Here is a 19,924-nt window from a genome sequence, read left to right on the forward strand (position 1 = left end):
CTGTAGATTTAAACTTCATTTCTGAATAAACACATAGAGCCCAGTAAAAGTCCATTTACATAGGACTGCAACTCTGCTCTGCCAGGTGATCCTCAGATTTTTTTTATCCAATTTTTAATTCTTCTTAGCCTGTGCTTTTTTGCTGATAGCCTGTTCATTGGGAACACATCAGGAAAGGGAAGAGCTAATCCCTGCCTCCCATCACACCACTGTTCCCAGCTGCAAGGCTTGACATATCAGGTTCAAACTTGAGAGACAGTACATAAGCAGCCATCCAGAAGCAACATCAGGCTACCTGCACAGGGTAGAAAGAGTAAATCTGAGCACTAAAATACAGTTTCTGCCTCACATGTAGTCTGAACCCAATAATCTAGTTGTGATTCCTGCATTGCAAGGGGTTGGGGTCAGCTAACGTTTTCAGCAGGGAGCTGGTCCACTGTCCCTCAGACCTTGAGGGGGCCGGATTATATTGGGGGGGGGCGGGGAATGAACGAATTCCTATGCCCCACAAATAACCCAGAGATGCGTTTTAAATAAAAGCACACATTCTACTCATGTAAAAACACCAGGCAGGCCCCACAAATAACCCAGAGATATATTCTAAATAAAAGGACACATTCTACTAATGTAAAAACACGCTGATTCCCAGACCATCTGCGGGCCAGATTTAGAAGGCAATTGGGCCGGATCTGGGCCCCGGGCCTTAGTTTGCCTACCCATGGTAGATGACCCTTGGTATCACTTCCAACTCTTTAATTCTATGATTCTCTTGGCCCCTGAAGTTACACTTTTTATATTTTACGTATTCAAAGATTATATTGAACCCCTGCGACTGTTACTCTGCTAAACATTTTGTAAGATGTCTGCAAATGGCAGCACTGTTTAAAATAAACAAAAAATTGCACACAAATGGACTATTAACTATTGCTAAATCAAGGACAAGGCAAAAACTTTTGAATAGTTTTCTTTGGCATTAGCTGAGAACAATACAGTGGTACCTTGGGTTAAGTACTTAATTCGTTCCAGAGATCCGTTCTTAACCTGAAACTGTTCTTAACCTGAAGCACCACTTTAGCTAATGGGGCCTCCTCCTGCTGCCACGCCGCCGGAGCACGATTTCTGTTAGCGGAGTCTGTAACCTGAAGCGTATGTAACCTGAAGCGTATGTAACCCGAGGTACCACAGTAACATTATAGACACTGCTCAACTACTATTTTTAGCAGCAGGATATCTTGCAACTTCAGAATTATAGAAGAGTTGAGAGCACTGCAGCAAATCCATTCTTGAATGTGTGTGAATCAGTAGAAAATCTTGTCTCAGTTGGTATAACTTGAGAGGCATTGCTACTGATGGTGCAAGAAACTTGGTGGAAAGTAAAACTGGTGCAGCTGCAAGAATCAGTCAAGAGACAATGAAATTAAATGGCACACATCCCGTGCAATTTCACTGCATCATCCACTAGCAAGCCTTCTGCAGTAAGATTCTCCCAGTGTGATGTATGTTGGTTGTATCCAGTGTTAATCACTTATGGCATCATGGCCTTGATTACTGTCAGTTTCAAAAAAAAAATTCTCTCAGAGATAAAAGCAGAATACGGAGATCTGTTGCTCCATGCAGAAGTCAGGTGGCTTAGTATTCCTCAGGTGGTATTTTAGTCTTTTTATGAAATTGATGTTTTACTCATGGGCAGAATACAAGGTCGAGAAGTACTACTTTCTGACTCCAAATGGATTTTTGATTTGCCTTTCCTGATATCACAGAGCATCTGAATGCTTTTAATATAAGGTTGCAGAGAAAAGGAAAGCCTACTGTGTCTGACATGTATTCTGAGTTGAAAGCTATGGAAGCAAAACGATTTTATTTTATTTTATGAAGCACAATAGTGAACATAGCTGTTCAAACTTTTCATGCAGTAACAAACTAAAATCTGAGGATGGGAATTCACAATTCCATGTTGAGAGATGGAACCTACTGCAGGTGGGATTTCAGAACAGAATCACTGATTCCCAGAAGCACAGAAATGATAACATTTCATAATCCATTTGAAGTGGCACCAGAAGGTCCAAGTGAAGTTTTTTTTTCAAGTGGAACTTGCTGATTTTCAAGCCAGTGATTGCCTCAGAGACATAAACAAAATAAGCATTCTATCAAATACATTACAAAACATTCTATCAGATACGTTACAAAAGCCCATCCCAATTTCTTGCTCAAATGGCTCTGCTTCCTAATTAATACGCAATTAGTACTTGGTGATCAAGATAACATTCTCAATGAATGAATAAACCACATGACCAGGTGCTAATTTATTCTCACATAGTCTGCAAGTCATCAAAAGAGAGAGAGCGGAAGCCTGAGTGGTTATTAAATAATGTTCTTATGAACGGTTGGGTAACTCGCCCTTATTCACCACCAAAGTGGTGGCCCTCTTCTTTCTCAGAAGTTGTTGAGCAGACCACCCAACAGGGAGATTGGTGTCATGGATTCCCTGCACTGGTAAGAGATTGGACAAGGTAACCTTTGAAGTTCCATCCAAATCTAAGATTCCCTCCACCCTCCATGGCAAAGGCTGCAATCCTAACCTCACTTACCCAGAAGACCCACAGAATTGTTATTATTATTTTATTATTTATATCCCGCCTTTCTCCCAGAACCAGGACTCAAGGTGGCTCACAAAAATTAAAGCAAACATGAATAAAACGCAGAAAGCTAACAACATATATAAAAGCTGATGCTTAAAAAGGATTTAAAATATAGCAAAGTTAAATGGATATAAAAACAAACCCATTAAAATACAGATAAAAACAGCACAGCACTCTTAAAAGCCCTTTCCTTAAAAGCAGCCAGTTCCCAATACCCTGCAAAATTTAAAACAGTCTTCACCTGCAGGTGGATGGAAAAGGAGCCAGTCTTGTTTCTCTAAGAAAAGTTCCAAAGTCTGGGAGCAGCCACTGAGATGGATGGACTAGGACTTAGTTCTGAGAAACAGGAATGGGATTACACTGGACAGTGGTACCTCGGGTTACGTACTTAATTCGTTCCAGAGGTCCGTTCTTAACCTGAAACTGTTCTTAACCTGAAGCACCACTTTAGCTAATGGGGCCTCCTGCTGCTGTCACTCCACTGCCGCGCGATTTCTGTTCTTATCCTGAAGCAAGGTTCTTAACCTTATTAGCCCTTGCTTTATACTGGGGTTTTTAAAATTATTGTCTATCGCTTTGAGCAGTTTACAGAAACTAACAAGAAGAGCAGAAGAATTTAAAAGCAAATTATAGTGACACAGTTGTAGTTTGTTTTGACCCTCCTGATTGCACAGATAGATAAAAATACATAATAATAATAATAATTACTATTATTACAGTATTATTATTCACTTGTTACCTCCACTGTTGGGAGGCAGTATGTATCGGAACACCTGTTGCTGGGAATCACAAATGGGGGAGAGCTGATGGTGCACTCAGGTCCTGCTTGTGGACTTCCCCATGGGGCATCTGGGTGGCCACTGCCAGAACAGGATGCTGGGCCCTCTTTGGCCTGATCCAGGCCCAGCACGGCGTTCCAAGCACTTCACACACATGGTTTTGCTCACAACAGCCCTGCACGGTAGGCCTATGTTGTCATTCTCCATCTTGCAAACGGAGGAGAGCGGGTGCCGAGAGCGCGAGTATCTCCTCCATGAAAGAGGTCACGAGGTTAAGCATATTTAGAACTGGGAGGCTCCGAATCTCTTCGGATGCGCGCCATCCTTTGCAATCACGAGCCCTGGACGCCGCCTTCTTCCTCATGACTTGGGGCTGAACTGCGACGGAATGGAGCGGGGCCGGGCCACGTGGAGGGGCTTTCCCCTGAGCCGGCCTGGCGGGAGCATGTGACGCGCCCACTGGAGAGGCGAATGACACACTGAGGCCGAGGAACGACGCAGCCGGAGAGAGTGCGCCGCGCCTTGCGCAGCCGGTTTGCGAGGATCCCGTGACCCAAGAGAGTTCAACCACCTGCTGCGGCTCCAGCTGAACTCTCACCTAATTTCGTCACCGCCCGAGCACAGCATTAACCCCTTGCGCAGCGGCCTGGCCTGTCTCTGCAGGCTCTTCTCTGACGCCACACGACAACCTGATCCAGGAAACGGAGTGACGGCCGGCGAGCGGGATCACATGCGAACCGCAATGCGGGAGCCGCTTCAAGCAAGCGGCTGCGGAGGGAGCGGGGTGGGTGTGTTGCAGGAAGGAAGGAAGGAAGGAAGGGCCGTGGCTCAGTGCCTGTTTTGCATGAGGAAGGTCCCAGGGTCAATCCCAGGTGGCATCCTGGAAATGGCCCCCGCCTGAAACCCTGGAGAGACAGCAGTGAAGCGTATAGAGCAGCGGTTCTCAACCTGTGGGTCCCCAGATGTTGTTGGACTACAACTCCCATCATCCCTGAGCTCTGGCCTTGCCAGCTAGGGATGGGAGTTGTAGTCCAACAACATCTGGGGACCCACAGGTTGAGAACCACTGGTATAGAGCAATAGTTGGACTTGATATAAGGCAGCTTCCTGTGGTGTCACTTTCCCCAAAGTTTGGTGCTCAAACCTCTACACCACACTGTCTCTGCCAAAGGACTCCGCCTAAGCGCCTTGCCCACATCCGCAGTGAGCAACAGACATAGCTCGCCAAGGCCGCCTCTGTGCCATACAGTTAAATTGCTACGATGCCACTTCAAGCAGGCATTGCTTGCTTCCCCCAAAGAATCCTGGGAAGTATAGTGTGTTAGGGGTGCTGAGTGTTGTTAGGCTGCCCTTCTCCCTCCTCTCACAGAACTACAATTCCCAGAGTTCCTTGGGAAGAGGGATTGACAGTTAAACCACTCTGGAAATTGTAGCTGTGAGGGGAAAGAGGGGTCTTCTAACTCTCAGCACCCTTAACATGCCACAATCCCTGGGATTCTTTGGCGGAAAGCCATGCCTGTTTAAAGTGGCACGATGCCACTTTAAATGTATACTGAATGGTCACAACCTTCTCTCCTTACAGTGAGATGCTCTGCATTTCCATTAAGTTATAGCCGTCATTTCTATATCTGCAGCTATACATACACTTTTATTTTTATTTTTGTTTCTGCTACCTGCTTTATTTGTGATTGTTACCAATTTTACGGTGCTGGTTGGTTAATTTTGTCTCACATTTCCTTAGCTGACTGCAATTTTTAATACCATTTTTTGCCACCTTGGAACTCTTGACTGAAGGGCAGATAACAAATCCCAATATCCCTGTCTTTTCCATCTGTACAATTGGAACGTTGGCAGCCCACATTGCAGAGTGGCTGCCTTGATAAACAAGATAAGCACTGAGAAACTGAGAACGTACTAGTTGCCTCAGTTTAGAATGGAATACTTCAATCATTTCAGTTTTCCTTTTCCACCCATTCTGAAACCCGTCTGGTCACCACTAACTTTTGGGATAGAAAGATCAGATTTGAGGGAAATAGCATTGAAGTGACTGAATGAAAGCAGAATAGGAGCTTTACAGACCGGGGATGAGGTGGGGGAAATATTTAGCTCTTAACCTGTCTAGTTTTTTTACAATCATACATTTGGATCTGACTGGTCATGCTTTTGGATCCCAGACAAGAGAAAGAAGTGTATTTGTGAGGAATGAAGCACTGGATATGTGAGCCTTTACCCTTCTTCCATGAACATCTTGGGGTAGACTAAAAAGTATGAGTAAGGGAAGGGAAAGTTAGAGCAGAGTTTCTTACCCACTCCAAGCCTTAGTTTTTCACCATCTGTAAAATTGAGCCACATAAGCAAAGATAATCTACAATGCCAGATGACTTATAATGTATTGTCGTTGAAACATTATTGTTTATAATGTCTATGAAGCTAGATAGAATGCACCCTTCTGAATAAGGAATTAGCCGTGTCCCATGTCCAATCTATAACACTGAATTTATTCATGGCTGCCTTGTTATTGGATATGGTAACGTTTCAGAGTTATTGTGTTTTACACCACATTAATCCACAATGGATGTCAAAAAGAAATAGATATTTACAACCATTGGGAGGGGGGAGCCTTTGGAGAAAAGGAAGGTGAACTTCAAGCGAAATTACTAAAAAATAAATACATGTGTTTCTATTTCTGTATTATTATTTGTGTATTTAAAGTGTGTTATTGTGTGTGGGTCAGGTTTCACCTGCTATTGTGTGGGGGTCAGGTTTCACCTGCTACTGGAAAGTGGACCCCGGTCACTTTCTACCAGGATAAAAAAAATGGAGAACAAGTCTGTCAGTGCGTATGGAGCATCCACACTCAGAAGCAGTCTACCTTTGAATGCCAGCTACTGGAATTCAAACAATAGGGAGGGCTGTTGTCTTTCTGCCCTGCTTGCCAGCATTGGGAATAGGACCCTGTACTAGGCAGGCCTTTGCTCCAATCTAGCCTGGCCATTCTATATTTCTTTTGCTTATTTATTTCATTTATGTCCTGCCTTTCCTCTGAGGAGATCAGAATGGTGGATGTGGTTCTGCCTTCCCAAGTCTGACCTCACAATGCAGCCCCACGACATTGATTAGGCTGAAAGACAGTGCCCATCACCGCAGTGGCTTTCATGTGTCCTTGCAGATGTGTTTGTTTTCCCACAACACAAGCCAACAATGGAATAAAATGTGAATAAATGAATGAGCTAACTGAGCAAATATGGACCTATCAAACATCAATGAACGAACAAACCTGTTTTGCAAAAAAAAAAAAAAAAAGACACTCATAGAGAAACTGAAAATGGGCTTGTTGGAAAAATACAAACTGTAACCAAAAAAACCCAAAAACCCCTTTCACGCAGAGGATGGAAAGTCTCACACAATTCCCTGGTTTGAGAATCCAACTTTTTTCACTTGCATATTTGCATTTCAGAGTTTCAAAGAAGCATAAAGAACTGACCATCAGGATAAAATCTATGAGACAGTGGAAGAAAATACTTTCCATGGGTGATCAATGTATTTATTTATTTATTCATTGCATTTTTATCACAAGTGTGATGTAGTGGTAAGAGTGTTGGATGAGAACTTGGGAGGCTAGGGTTCAAATCCAGTGTTCAAAACTCCCATTGTTCTAGGTGCATTTTGTGACAGGGAATTTCATTAGTGCGAGCAGTTTCTGAGCTCTGAGCGCAGTACTGTGCCTAAGATTTCAGATTAAAACTGCAGAGTTGAAGGAAAGGAGGACCTTTTTCTGCCTCCCCACTTCCAGCTAATCTGAAGACTGGAGAAGAGACCCTGTTAAGAATATTAGGGGGGTGGGCAGGGGAAGGACTAGATCCTGTGAAAAATGAACGTAATATTTTAGATGCAGTTCATTCTTTTTCAGCTTTGTATTTTCGTTATAAAAAAGCGTGCTTAGACATTCCATTGTTGCGCCCATAGCCTAGGTTTAAGGTGCCATTTAGCTGCTAGCTTTCATATCTCAGTTTCTAACACTGTTCAAATCCCTACTCAATCAGTCACTGACTCTCAGCTTAGCCTACCTCACATCGTTGTTGTGGGTATAAAAAGGGAGGAGGAAAACTATGCACGCCACCTTGAGGTCCTTTGAGAAAAAAAGTGGGCAATAAATAAATATTTTTTTAAAAAAATGAAAGGAGGAGTAAATGAATGGTGAAGGCAGAGACATTATTTCAATCCTCCTATATTCCCCCTTAGAATATTCCACCTGGTTTTTTAAAAGGAAAAGTGATGTGTTGCCTTTCCTTCTGCAGGGATAAATATTGTGCAGTCATGATTGTGCTCGTGTTAGGATCAGGGTGGTTATATGCAACCCCTCTTTCAATACTGTCTTTGCCTTCAGGAGTTGGGGTCGGATATACTGCTTTGCTTCCAATCAGTGCATGTCCCATAACTTCCTGCTGAATTCCTATAATGTTAATACCACAAATGTTCTGGTTTATTTTTTGTCCCACTTTTGCTGTGCTAGAGCCTCTCCGGACATCGATTATTGTTTGTGTCAAGAATATTTTGCAGAATACACACATAATAAAACACCAGTCCGAAAGGGCCCACAAAGTAGGGTAAATATTTCAGTGACTATCATAACAGTGATATTAAAGAACTAAGCATAACAGTGACTAACAGAACAGTGATTAGTGTTAAAGTGTTAAAGCAAGAGGATGTGTAGAATTCACACGCGCTCTCCACCTCTCCAACCCGTCCTCCAAATCCGGCAGGACCCGGCAGGAAAAGAGACAAGCACACAAAAGCTTTTTTCAAAACACAAAACCAAACAGTAGTTTGCTGCCACCACCCCCTTATTTCCAGAACAGTCCCCAAAGAGTAACCCAAGGAAGGAGGTTACTCTTCAGTCTTTACCAGACTACCCCACTCTATGTCACTTTACCGTGACACAGACAGAAATCCAACAGGCTCTGGTAGGTGACTAAGTAGATTAGGCACTGGTTCAGCTTCCCCGGCAGAAAGGCATAAAAGACAAAGGCAGGAGAAAAATCCTTTTTCCAAATTTATTAAAAAGAAAGGGTATTCAAAACAAAAGTTGGCACATCTCTTACAGATTCCAAACAGAAAATAAAAAACATTATTTAATATCGCTAACTATACTCGCAACAAGAACAGAAGCACAAGCATAATGGTTTCAAAGAAGTTCTTGGCTGAGGTGGTGTGCCAGGCCAGGTGGGCTGTGAATTGCAAGTTAGTTTCCTAAGGTTTTTCCCCCTTTGAACCCACGTGGATTCAAAACTTAAAAGCCAATCGGTTCCTTAGATTAATTAGCAATTTGCCAATGGTTACATAGAGGGACAATAACTCAGGCTTGTTAGGAGACTCAACAGCTGAATCTTGTTTATCAAAAGGCCTTGAAGATTAAAGCATCCCCAGAACAAACCAGATTCTTTGAGTTGTAAATTAGCCAGAAAGCCCTCTCACTCTGAATCTGCATCCCAGACAGCCAGGTGTCAAGAACCACAAATCAGCTAGAAACTCTTTTTCCTGTAGGAAGGAGATGACCAGTTCATACTCTGAAAGACAGAAAGTCTGAAATTAAAGAACCAGATGCACATTCCCAGGATTCTATAGTGTTTGGCTCTCCCATAATGCTCTTCTTCTGCATGAGCCAAAGTTCTAACCTGCTAAGATTTCCCAATATCACTACAGGATGTTATAGGATTTGGACAACGGTAGGATGCCTCAAAGCTGTCACCATTTTCCAGGAAGGATTCAAGCAAAGAACTGAAGAACTATCTACCCCTCACAGAGCTACAATTCCCAGCACCCTTCCAGGATACTTTGGGCAGTGAGGTGATGTGCTTTAAGTGTATGGTGTGTACAAAGTCACCCCCTCTCCCAGTCAGGTATATATTTCTTTACTGGGCCAAGTTATGCTGGCTGCAGAGTATGCCAGCTTTAGAGTTTCACAGAACCCTTCAATGAATGGAATGAAAAAGCAGCCAAACTTCCACTGACCTCTCTCCTCCACTGATCTGTATGGCCCCCTCCTGCTCTCAGTCTCTGTACAATCTTCTGTGTTTCCATTCCATATGACAGAGAGTTCTGTGGAGCCCACCAGCTGGTGCATTCCCCAAAATATGCTGAGGTGCCCCCCCCCCGGCAAAGAGAGAATATTATACCTGCTGCATAATTCAAAATAAAATGGAGCACTTGGGTGCCTGCATTTCTATTTCATTAAAGAATGGAACAAACAGGGTATCAAATTTCATATTTTTGATTCAGGATGCCTTCTCAATTAATGGAGCATGTGCTTCCCCATCTACAAAGGATGAAGACTAGAAAGATCAGTCAACAATGTTTGTTGTGTACAGAAGATCATTGATTGCGTACATGCCCTTTCCCTGCCCCACGTCATCCAAGGATGCCCCCCTCCTTACAAATCCTATCAAACAACTGTTTAGATATTTACAGTAAAATCTATTATTAGCAATAGACCATTAGCAGGGGCTAGAAGAAGAAAAAAAAGACTAGGTTAGCCTGACTACTCAGCTCCACGCCCACTGTCGTTAAATAAGTAATCATAGTATAACAGAACTATTTCACGAATGCCAGAGGATTGCAGAATAAAGAAACCCTGCTAGGTAAGGGAGGAGGAAGTGAGTAGACTCAACTATTTCCCTAAAGGGAGGAGGGAGAGCCTTGGAGTTTCCAGGTGTGTAAGTAACATCCCTGTTCCCCAGCATATAAATGGGAGACAGGTGTCAAGCTGGAGTCAGTTTACCTGTCCCTTGCAACTGACAATCACCCTCCAAGGGAAGCTAAGCCCAAGAGGCAGAGAAAGAGGAGCTCGTGGACAATCCACCTTAAGCATCATCAGACCTGCTCACTGCCTCTTTCGAATCAGCCGAGATGGTAAGGATGCCACGTCTGCCACCTCCAGGTGCCCGAGGGAAATGCTCAGGGACTCTCTTACAGTTCCACTCTGCTGGAGGAGGGCAAGGGAGAAGAAGCAGCCTTTCAGAAAGGAAATGGGATGGGTTGGATTCAGCGTTAGTCTGGACCTATTTTTCTTTCTTATCTGTTGTGATTTGCTAAAGTGCTTTTATGACTTGCATATGGACAGGGCTGGCAGTCAAACTGCTATCTGAAGAACATTATTCTTTTGTACTCGATCAAATACCTGAACGATATCTGTTTTAAAGCTGTGATTCTAAGCACTCTCGCGGCATGTTCCTGTGTCTCGATAGAATGTGTATGTTCCATTCAAACTGAGATTTACTCACAAGAAAGTGTTGTCTTAAAATCAGAGGATTGTAACATTTAAGCATATGCTGTATTGATTCATTTGTGGCTTATTTCAATATGATAAATTCTAGCGTGTTGGTAAATGGTCACAAAGTAAATAACCTTGGACCAAAAAATGTGGATAAGTAAGGTTATAATAGAACATACTCATTCTCCCTTAGTATGGGACAGTGGAAGAGACATCTGAAAAAATAGGAAGGGGGGACAGAAAGAGGAAGACAGGTGGAAGATCTTGAGGAGAGACTGAAGAGGGAAATCCTGTATATGTCTATTCTGAAGTAAGACCTGCTGAGTTCAATGGGACTTACTCCCAGTGAAGTGTGTATGGGGTTGTAGGATGATAAAATGAAGTGCAGTGAATTCTATGTGTTGTAGCCAATACCGCAGAAGACAATAAGGAGTCAAGATAACATTAACAGATTGGAGAACTGGGCCAAAACAAACAAAATGAAATTCAGTAGGGACAAATGTAATGCTACAGGAAGAACCAGCTGTACAAATATAAGATGGGGGACAGCTGGACTACTGTACAAGTGAAAAGGATCTAGGGGTCTTAGTAGACCACAAGTTTAACATGAGTCAACAGTGTGATGCAGCAGCAAAAAAGAGAGCTAATGCTGTTCTAAGCTGCATTAACAGAAGTATAGCGTCCTGATCAAGGGAACTAATAGAGTCCTGCTCTATTCTGCCTTAGTCAGACCTGGAGTACTACTTCCAGTTTAAGAAAAATATTGACAAGCTGGAATGCGTGCCTCAGGAGGGTGACCAAGATGATAAAGGAACCAAACATTATGAGGAATGGTTGAGGAAATTGGGTATGTTTAGCCAGCTAAAGAGGAGACTGAGATAACCATCTTCAAATAAAGGGCTGACACACAGAGGAGGGAGCAAGCTTGCTTTCTCCTGCTCCGAAGGCTAGGACCCAAACAAATAGGAGATTCCGACTCAACATCAAGAATAACTTTCTGACAGTATGAGCTGTTTGACAGTGAAATAGACTCTCAGGAGAGGTGGTGGGCTCTCCTTGCTTGGAAGTTTTTGAGCAGAGGCTGGATGGCCATCTGCCATGTGTGACCTAGTTGAGATTTCTGCATTGCAGGGGGTTGGACTAGATGACCCTCGGGATCCCTTCCAGCTCTACAGTTCCATTATCTATGTGTGTTTACTCAGAGGAAGTTAAGCCTTAAGGTGCTCACTCCAGGAAAGTGTGCTTAGAATTGCAGCTTTAGGTTACTATTTTTTTCTGAACACAGAAAGAAAGTATCTCACAGGCCCAACAGAACATCACACCAAGAAGATAAAGAAGTGTCACATTTGGCTAAAGACATGATTTTAAACATATACATACATATAGCATCACCTGTGCCCATGGTGCTCTGCGGAATATAAAGAAATGGGTCCTTGCCCCAACTAGCTTACAATCTAAAAATTCTACACAAGGGGGGAAACAGAAAAATACTCAAGAGGAAGAATATCTGAAAACTTCAGTTCTCTCTCTGGGCTGGGACACAGGAATATAGGGAGTAGCCTTGTACCAAGTGAGACCCTTGCTCATCTTGCTTGGTATTGTCTACACTGACTGGCAGCAGCTCCCCAGGGCTTCAGACACGGAGTCTCTCCCAGCCCTACCTGGGATGCTGGGGATTGAACCCGGGGCTTTCTGTGTACAAGGCAGATGCTCTACCATGGAGCTACAGCTCTCACCCTTCTATTTTAAGTATACTGTAAGAAAGAAGTTCAAAACTAGTTGAACTAAGGATGTCTCCTAATTAATCCTAGCATGAATGAACAATCTTTTCTCTCCAGCCACCATCTTCAATCCCTCTAGTATAGTTATATGCATCTCTTTCTTCCCCTTCCAGCGGTCCCTTTTGCTTGCACTGATTCTCCTTGCCTGGGCAGAGGCCAAGCGACTGGGCGGCCACCACCGACACCACCAGAACTGCTTTGCCGCAGAGGATGTGCAGGAAGGGTACGTGCCCACGCTGTTCCGGAGCAGGGCCACACGGTGGGAACGCCAAGCTCCCGTGCAGCTTGTGCCCTACGTGGAGGGTGAAGAGGCCAGTCCACGGAGGCAGCGGAGGCACCACGAGACCACCTGCCCCGACCTGAAGATCCAGGGCACTCTGAACAGAGAAATCCACGAGCGCTCCATCTCACCATGGACATACCGGTAAGGGCACAATACATAAAAAGCAAGGGTGAGCATCTCAGATGGACAGGTGCAGAGGCAGTTTTAGGATAGCACGACCGGTGTGGCCACACTGGGCACCACACTGCTGTAGAAAGGAGCGCAAGATGCAGGGGGTTGCCAGATTTTAGTGTCACATGGGGTGCTGCTGAAATTTGAGAGCCCAAAGTCTGCCACTGACAGATGTGAATGTACTAAACACCACAACCAAATGGTAGTCTCCAACCCACATGGCAACTCTCCGACTCTTGCTAGGGTCTGTTCCCAAACACCCCTAATAAGGTGCATCCTATCATTTTTATTTTATAAAGATCTTTATATACCCCTATTCATGTAGAGCAGTTTACAACAATTATATGTAAGATTTTACAATAAAAATATGAAATGTTATAATGATAAAATCAGAAATCATCCTATTGTTAGGGAGATATATATTCTGATTGCCAGAATAAGCCTGACAGAATAGAAATATTTTCAACAGGTGTTTAAAAGTTGAAACAGAAGGTGCATCAAGTTCATACAAGAGAGCCAGAGGTGTAGGAGAAGTCTTAGAGGAAGGAGAAGTCCTAGCAAAAGCGGCTTGTCGTGCAAGGAAGAGAATTTGCAACAAACTATAATTTCCATATGGGACGCAGGTGGCGCTGTGGGTTAAAGCCTCAGCGCCTAGGACTTGCCGATTGAAAGGTCGGCGGTTCGAATCCCTGCGGCGGGGTGCGCTCCCGCTGCTCGGTCCCAGCGCCTGCCAACCTAGCAGTTCGAAAGCACCTCCGGGTTCAAGTAGATAAATAGGGACCGCTTACCAGCGGGAAGGTAAACGGCGTTTCCGTGTGCGGCTCTGGCTCGCCAGAGCAGCGATGTCACGCTGGCCACGTGACCCGGAAGTGTCTCCGGACAGCGCTGGCCCCTGGCCTCTTAAGTGAGATGGGCGCACAACCCCAGAGTCTGTCAAGACTGGCCCGTACGGGCAGGGGTACCTTTACCTTTACCTATAATTTCCATAATTCCTCGAGGGTGGGAAGATAGAAGTCATGACAGTTAGACAGCTATTAAGGCTATTGTTGTGGTTTTGCGTTCGCCTAGCTCACTTTTCTTTCTCCATTATATAATAATAATTTATTATTTTAAACCATTCTTTTTAAACCAGTATTGATGAAGATGAGGACCGCTATCCACGCAAACTGTCCATTGCAGAGTGTCTCTGCAAAGGATGCATTGATGTCAAGACAGGACAAGAGGTGACCTCGCTCAACTCTGTGCCGGTGTTCCAGAACATGATGGTGCTGCGACGCAAGCCGTGCCAACACAATGATGAGGCTGCTGGCTTTACCTTTGAGGTGAAGTACATCGATGTGCCCGTGGCCTGTGCCTGCGTCCTCCCCCGATACAGCAGCTGAGCGGGTGACAGTCTGCGCAACCAATGCTCCTATGGAGCAGTTTCAGATGCAGCATGGTCCAAATCTAAATCTGTTTTTCTGAATGCAGCAGCATCACATGTCCCAGTCATTGTGTTTGTTTTAAAGCACTTGTTCATTTCAACTCTAAGGATTATTGTGGTCCTGCCCCTTTGGGTTGCTTTGGGAGGAAGGGCGGGGTATCAATGTAATGATGATAACAAAATTGCTGCCCAACAGCTCTGAGTCATCCCTGGAGGTCAGGAAGGGATTTTAATCAGGTTCCCTTATCCCTACTCCCCCTCATAGCCTAGAGCCCCTGGTCCCACCCATCAGATGACAGTCTTGGGACATGTCAGCACTTTTTCACCAGGAGGGAGCAATGGAGAAACTGCAGTGCTAAGAGCAAAAAATATATATATCTTGTGGCACCTTAAAGATTTTTCTTTTTAAAATGGCAGTAGCTTCCATGGACCACAGTGCTCTTCTAATGCCACAAGACTCTTGCATTGCTTTTGCTGTAGCAAAGTAACATTGGCTACCCTTTTGCATCCTAAGAATAAGGGGAAAGGCTGTAGCTCAGTGGTAGAGGTGCTTAAGGCAACAGTATCTTTTGAAGTCCTCCTTACTCTCTACCTGTCAGGCGGATAGTGCTGGTGGCTGGTGCCAGTTGAGGCTGGTGAGGCAGCAGGCAGGGAAACCAACAGAAGGTGGTGCCACAGCCAATGACAGGCAGAGCCACTTTCTGATTGTTTGCAAGTAAGAAGGCAGGCAGCGCCCTATTCACCCAAATGGACCGGCAAAACATGCATTGATTGAAGGGACTGATCCTGGTAGCTCCTCCCCATATGATTGTTTTTAACCTATTTATTTATTAGTGTTTGTATTTATATTATTTATGTTTGAAGTTATCAAGTGCTTGTTCTGGTTATTTATTGATTTTGTTCCCTAGTACCTCTCCAAGGCTTTGCCGAGAATTTACTGAGTCCATATCTGTGATCTCTTGCTGCCCAAATCCCAGCTGGTGCTGTCTTGAAATGTGTCCCCCACTCCCTAGAAAATCTTTCTTCCCTTTTGAAAAGAAGCTTACATTTTCCTGCTTCGTTCTCAGGGCATTTTAGAACTTTTTCTGGGCGTGGGGCTTTGAGCTTACCTTATCCATCTGTGGTGGCTGAGGACACTACATATTTACTTTCTTACTTACTGGTAAAATGTTTCCTCAGCACTCCTCGGCACCCACCAGCTGCCCACACTTTCTGATCTGAGAAAGCCCCATGGGCGGAGCTACCTCATGAGGTCTTCTCCTGAGCTTTGACTGACATGTTGGCAGCTGGGGTGGCTGCAGAGTGCAGGCCATTCCTGAGGTAATTTGTGGAATGAAAGAAAGGAAATTCCCCCTCAGCCACCTCAAAAATGAAGGCAAATGCTTCAAAAACCCTTCACACGCTGTCAGAATTTCACTGGGCCTTTCTGTCCTCCTTGATAAGACCTCAACTGTGATGTATTTTTGAGACATTTGAGTTGAGTTGATTTGAGTTGAGACATTTTCCAGGACAGCACCAACCCCCAGCACAGCAGGGACAATCTTGGCAAAAGTGTGCCAGCAAACAGCCTGACCAAATATGCCAAACTGCAGCAGGGATCCCATGTCTTGGCTGTCTGTTGCAGCTGATAAGCACAGCCAACCCTGTGGCCTGGTGCGATTGTCAGCTTCAGCTAGGTGCTGGTGTGCAGCATGCTAACCTGCCAATCACATCATAACAGAAATGGTCGCAATGTCTTCTTGTGGCAGAAATGGGCCTTGTAGGTGGAAGACCCAGCTCAACCCTCTGTTACAGCTGTCTAATTCCAGTTTAGCGCAACTGTGTGACATGCCCAGGACTCAAGTCTTTGAGGAACCTTGCTGCGTTCCTTAGCTGGAAGGCGCTGGGTGAGGAGTTTGCTTGGGAGGAAACTCTCAGTAGCTCTGCATTCCTTACTAGTTCAGGAAACCTGCAACAGATCATCAGGGTGAGATGCTTTAGCTGTTGCTACCAAAGTTATTTGGCTTTTCCAGTAAGACCTGTGTGTCCTCTGTGCTTAATTATTAAAAATCAATAAATTTCACCATTGCTCTCCCAAGGGTAGCAACCCCTGGGCTCCCTTCCCCAAAGTGCTGCTCTCAGAGATGCTGGGAGGCACTGCCTATACATTTCTAACCTTGTGCCAGCAACCCGTGACTTTTCTCCCTGACAATTGCTGGATGTCACCTCCCACACCAGGTTTCAACATTGCACGGTCTGGCTGTGGGTGTGTGGAACAACAAGTGATGCATACTGTGTGGTTTTGATTCATTTTTGCTTTTCCAGCCATGGATTGGAACTCTTATTTATCAGATTGCTTCATGGAGTTCCAATCAATTAATTTATTTTTTGGTCTCAATATCTAATGGATAGGTGCTCTTATTTATTTGATGTCTTGTGGTGCTTTTAATTGATATGTTTTTATCTCTAAATATCTAATTATATGTCTAAATTATTAAGTTATTTATGCAAATGTATTTATTGTGACACTAAACAAACAAACAACCCCTGATAGGAGGAGGCATCACCCAGACTGGGATGCAGAGACTTCCTCCAGTGTGAAATTGTTTCATAAATTGCATTAAAATAAAATGTTATTTCTCTATGAAAGCCTTTGGGACTCTTGACTGTTTTGTTTACAGTGCAGGTCTCTCTTGAGAGATCTGAAGGTCACTACACCCCTCACTGGCCTTGCTTGGCATGTGTTGTCCTGCCCACTTTTGCCATTGGTGTGTGGCCCCCAGAAAGTCACCCAGAAGGGAACGTGGACCTTGGAGTGAAAAAGGTCCCCTGCCCCCTGAGCAACACAATCCAGAACACAAGCCATGCTGAGCAAATGGCTTCATACAACCGGGATGTATGTGTGAACCAAGGGGCCTGTTGTAGTGAAAAGCACAATTTTCATAGGGAATCAGAAACATAAGGAAAGTTCAGAAATAAAACAAAAGGTCCATCCTCCTCCACCCAGCAGTGGTCAGTCAGGTGTCTTCACGCAGCCCCAAGGCAGGGCTTGAAGGCAAGATCCCTCTCCCACTGTTGCTCAACCAGATTGTGGCACTACAAGGTAGACTGCCTATGAAACTGCAAGCTCCACTCAAAAGCTGAAGGTTGGAAGATTCAGGGCAGGCAAAAGAAAGGTCAGCTTCAAGCAATACATAGATAAACCGTGTCATTTGCCCCCACAAGAAGCAGTGACGGCCACCAACTTGGATGACTTAAAAAAAAGGATTGGGTGAATAAATAGAGCACAAGGCTGTCAATGGTGACTATGTTCCACCTTCACTCTCAGAGGCAGAACTGCTTCTGAATACCAGTTGCTGGGAATTGCAAGTGGGGCAATTGCTGCAGCTTGTGGGCTTTCAATAGCCAGCTGGTTAACAGGAGGCTGGACCAGACAGGACTTTGGACTGATCCAACACAGCTCTTTTATGTTCTCAGTAATGGCGGATAGTTATTGAAAGACCTCCTTCTCCTCTGTTGACCACCATCCCATCTTATGACAGAAAATCCAGTGAAATCATTTTCTGCAAATCACTTACCTCTTTTCGCTCTGCATCTCTCACCAACAGTGAATTTTGATACACTAGCTCAGCATGACAGCCCCCACTCACAAGGAAAGCTCCAAAATGGAAGCAGCTTCATCAAACATTATATACAAGCGTGCACAGTAAACATACAAAGCATTAGACCCAACTGCTCAGAATTGGTATGATTGTGCATAATTACCTAAGAGTGACGTGGGTGGCACTTGGGACGTGGGTGGCACTGTAGGTTAAACCACAGAGCCTAGGACTTGCTGATCAGAAGGTCGGCGGTTTGAATCCCCGAGACGGGGTGAGCTCCCATTGCTCGGTCCCTGCTCTTGCCCACCTAGCACTTCGAAAGCACGTCAAAGTGCAAGTAGATAAATAGGTACCGCTCCGGCGGGAAGGTAAACGGCATTTCCATGCGCTGCTCTGGTTCGCCAGAAGCGGCTTAGTCATGCTGGGCACATGACCCGGAAGCTGTACGCCGGCTCCCTCGGCCAATAAAGCGAGATGAGCGCCGCAACCCCAGAGTCGGTCACGACTGGACCTAATGGTCAGGGGTCCCTTTACCTTTACCTTAAGCTGCACAGAAGTTAGCCATGCTTGCTTCTGACTGGCTACATTTGCAAAACACACACTGAGCTGCAACAAAAAGTTCTTCAGGCAGCTGAAATGCATGTAGCCCATAGTTATTCATTGGAACCACAGACTATATCTTCAAAAAAGAAAAGCAAACTTGAAAGCCTCCTTATCACCTCATTCACTTGCCAGAGCGGTTTCCTTGACACTTAAGACAGTTGACATCATTGACTTCACTCCTGCTCTAAAAAAAGTCCCAGAGCTGTGCTCCCCCTAAATTTTCACAAACAACAACTACACCATTGCTTGTCAATCAATATCATGGAGATGACCTTGAGGGTTAGTATGGGATAAAGTGCTTCTGTCTACTTTATCCACAGTATGCATAATTATATAACCCTCTTAATTCATGTTCTACCCCCCACCCCAACCTCAGTCAACCACAAATGTGCTGAAGTTTTCCTTGTAGAAAAGCTGCCACAGTGTTTGCTGCCCTTCTATGCATCCTTTTTGAGATGCTTCAGTAAAAGTGTGCTAAGGAGCGTTTCCCACTGGTGCCAACCCTTCTGATCAATTCAGTGGTGGGAAAGTGGCCTGAATTGACTGCAGCTGCGCACACACACATCTGGCCACACCCACCACAGGCACAGACTCACAAAGCACTAATCACTTTTATTACATCACTGAAAAACCAAGATAAAACACAAACTTGTAAATTGTGCGCACACACAACCATGCACACACAATTGGACTATTACTGTATTTTTCTGTGTATAAGACTAAGTTTGTTTCCTAAAAAATAATGGCAAAATTTAGGGGGCGTCTTATACACAGATAGTGCTGAAGTAGACTGGCGATTGGCTGTTGCTGCAAAAATAGGGGGCATTTTATACATGGGGGCATCTTATAGATGGAAGAATATGGTATATGGGGAAATAGGGAGCTGCCTTTTGCTCAGTCCATCTAGCTCAGTGTTGCCTACACTGACTGGCAGCCGCTCTCCAGGGTTCCAGACCTTTCTTTCTTTCATCTGGATGCAGCCAAGATGCTCTGCCACAGAATTTCCCTTTAACTAATCTAAGAATGTAAGAGCTTGGCTGCTGGATCAGACCACAGGTCCACCTAACCCAGCATCCTATTCTCACAGCGAGCCAGATGACTGTGGGAAGCCTGCACACAAGACATGAGCATGACAGAGCTCTCCATACCCTCCAACATTCCTCAGATGAAAATAGGGGCATTTCTCACTCCCCGCCCCAACTGACCCTCCTCAACTCCACAGCAGCGGTCAGGGAGAGGCTACAGGATGCTCCGCCACAGCTGCCACCATCGTCGCTTGGGACAAGCATTGGCTCATCCTCCTCTCTGAGCTTGGCAGCTGTGGTGCTGGCTGGGGGAAAAAGGGTGTTTCAGGATCAAATCAGAAGCCAGGGTGGCTTTTGTAATTTTGGGAC

The 19,924-nt window shown here is 44.7% G+C and overlaps 1 protein-coding gene and 1 long non-coding RNA gene across 2 annotated transcripts; one reads left to right on the forward strand and one right to left on the reverse strand.

Moving 5' to 3' along the window:
• Positions 1-473: 473 nt before the first annotated feature.
• Positions 474-3,551, reverse strand: LOC307223149. The gene is made up of 2 exons (XR_013841992.1): positions 3,379-3,551; positions 474-2,117 (listed from the first exon to the last, which is right to left on the reverse strand). It is a non-coding gene; the product is annotated as an uncharacterized lncRNA (long non-coding RNA).
• A 6,570-nt stretch (positions 3,552-10,121) lies between these two features.
• On the forward strand, positions 10,122-16,148 carry IL17C (interleukin 17C). The gene is made up of 3 exons (XM_079987847.1): positions 10,122-10,327; positions 12,583-12,893; positions 14,056-16,148. The coding sequence occupies exons 1-3, from the start codon at positions 10,325-10,327 to the stop codon at positions 14,303-14,305; spliced, it is 564 nt and encodes a 187-aa protein (XP_079843973.1). The 5' UTR covers positions 10,122-10,324; the 3' UTR covers positions 14,306-16,148.
• The last annotated feature ends 3,776 nt before the right edge of the window (positions 16,149-19,924 follow it).

This window comes from Podarcis cretensis (assembly GCF_951804945.1).
Source record: "Podarcis cretensis genome assembly, chromosome: 8".
Classification (NCBI taxonomy): domain Eukaryota; kingdom Metazoa; phylum Chordata; class Lepidosauria; order Squamata; family Lacertidae; genus Podarcis; species Podarcis cretensis.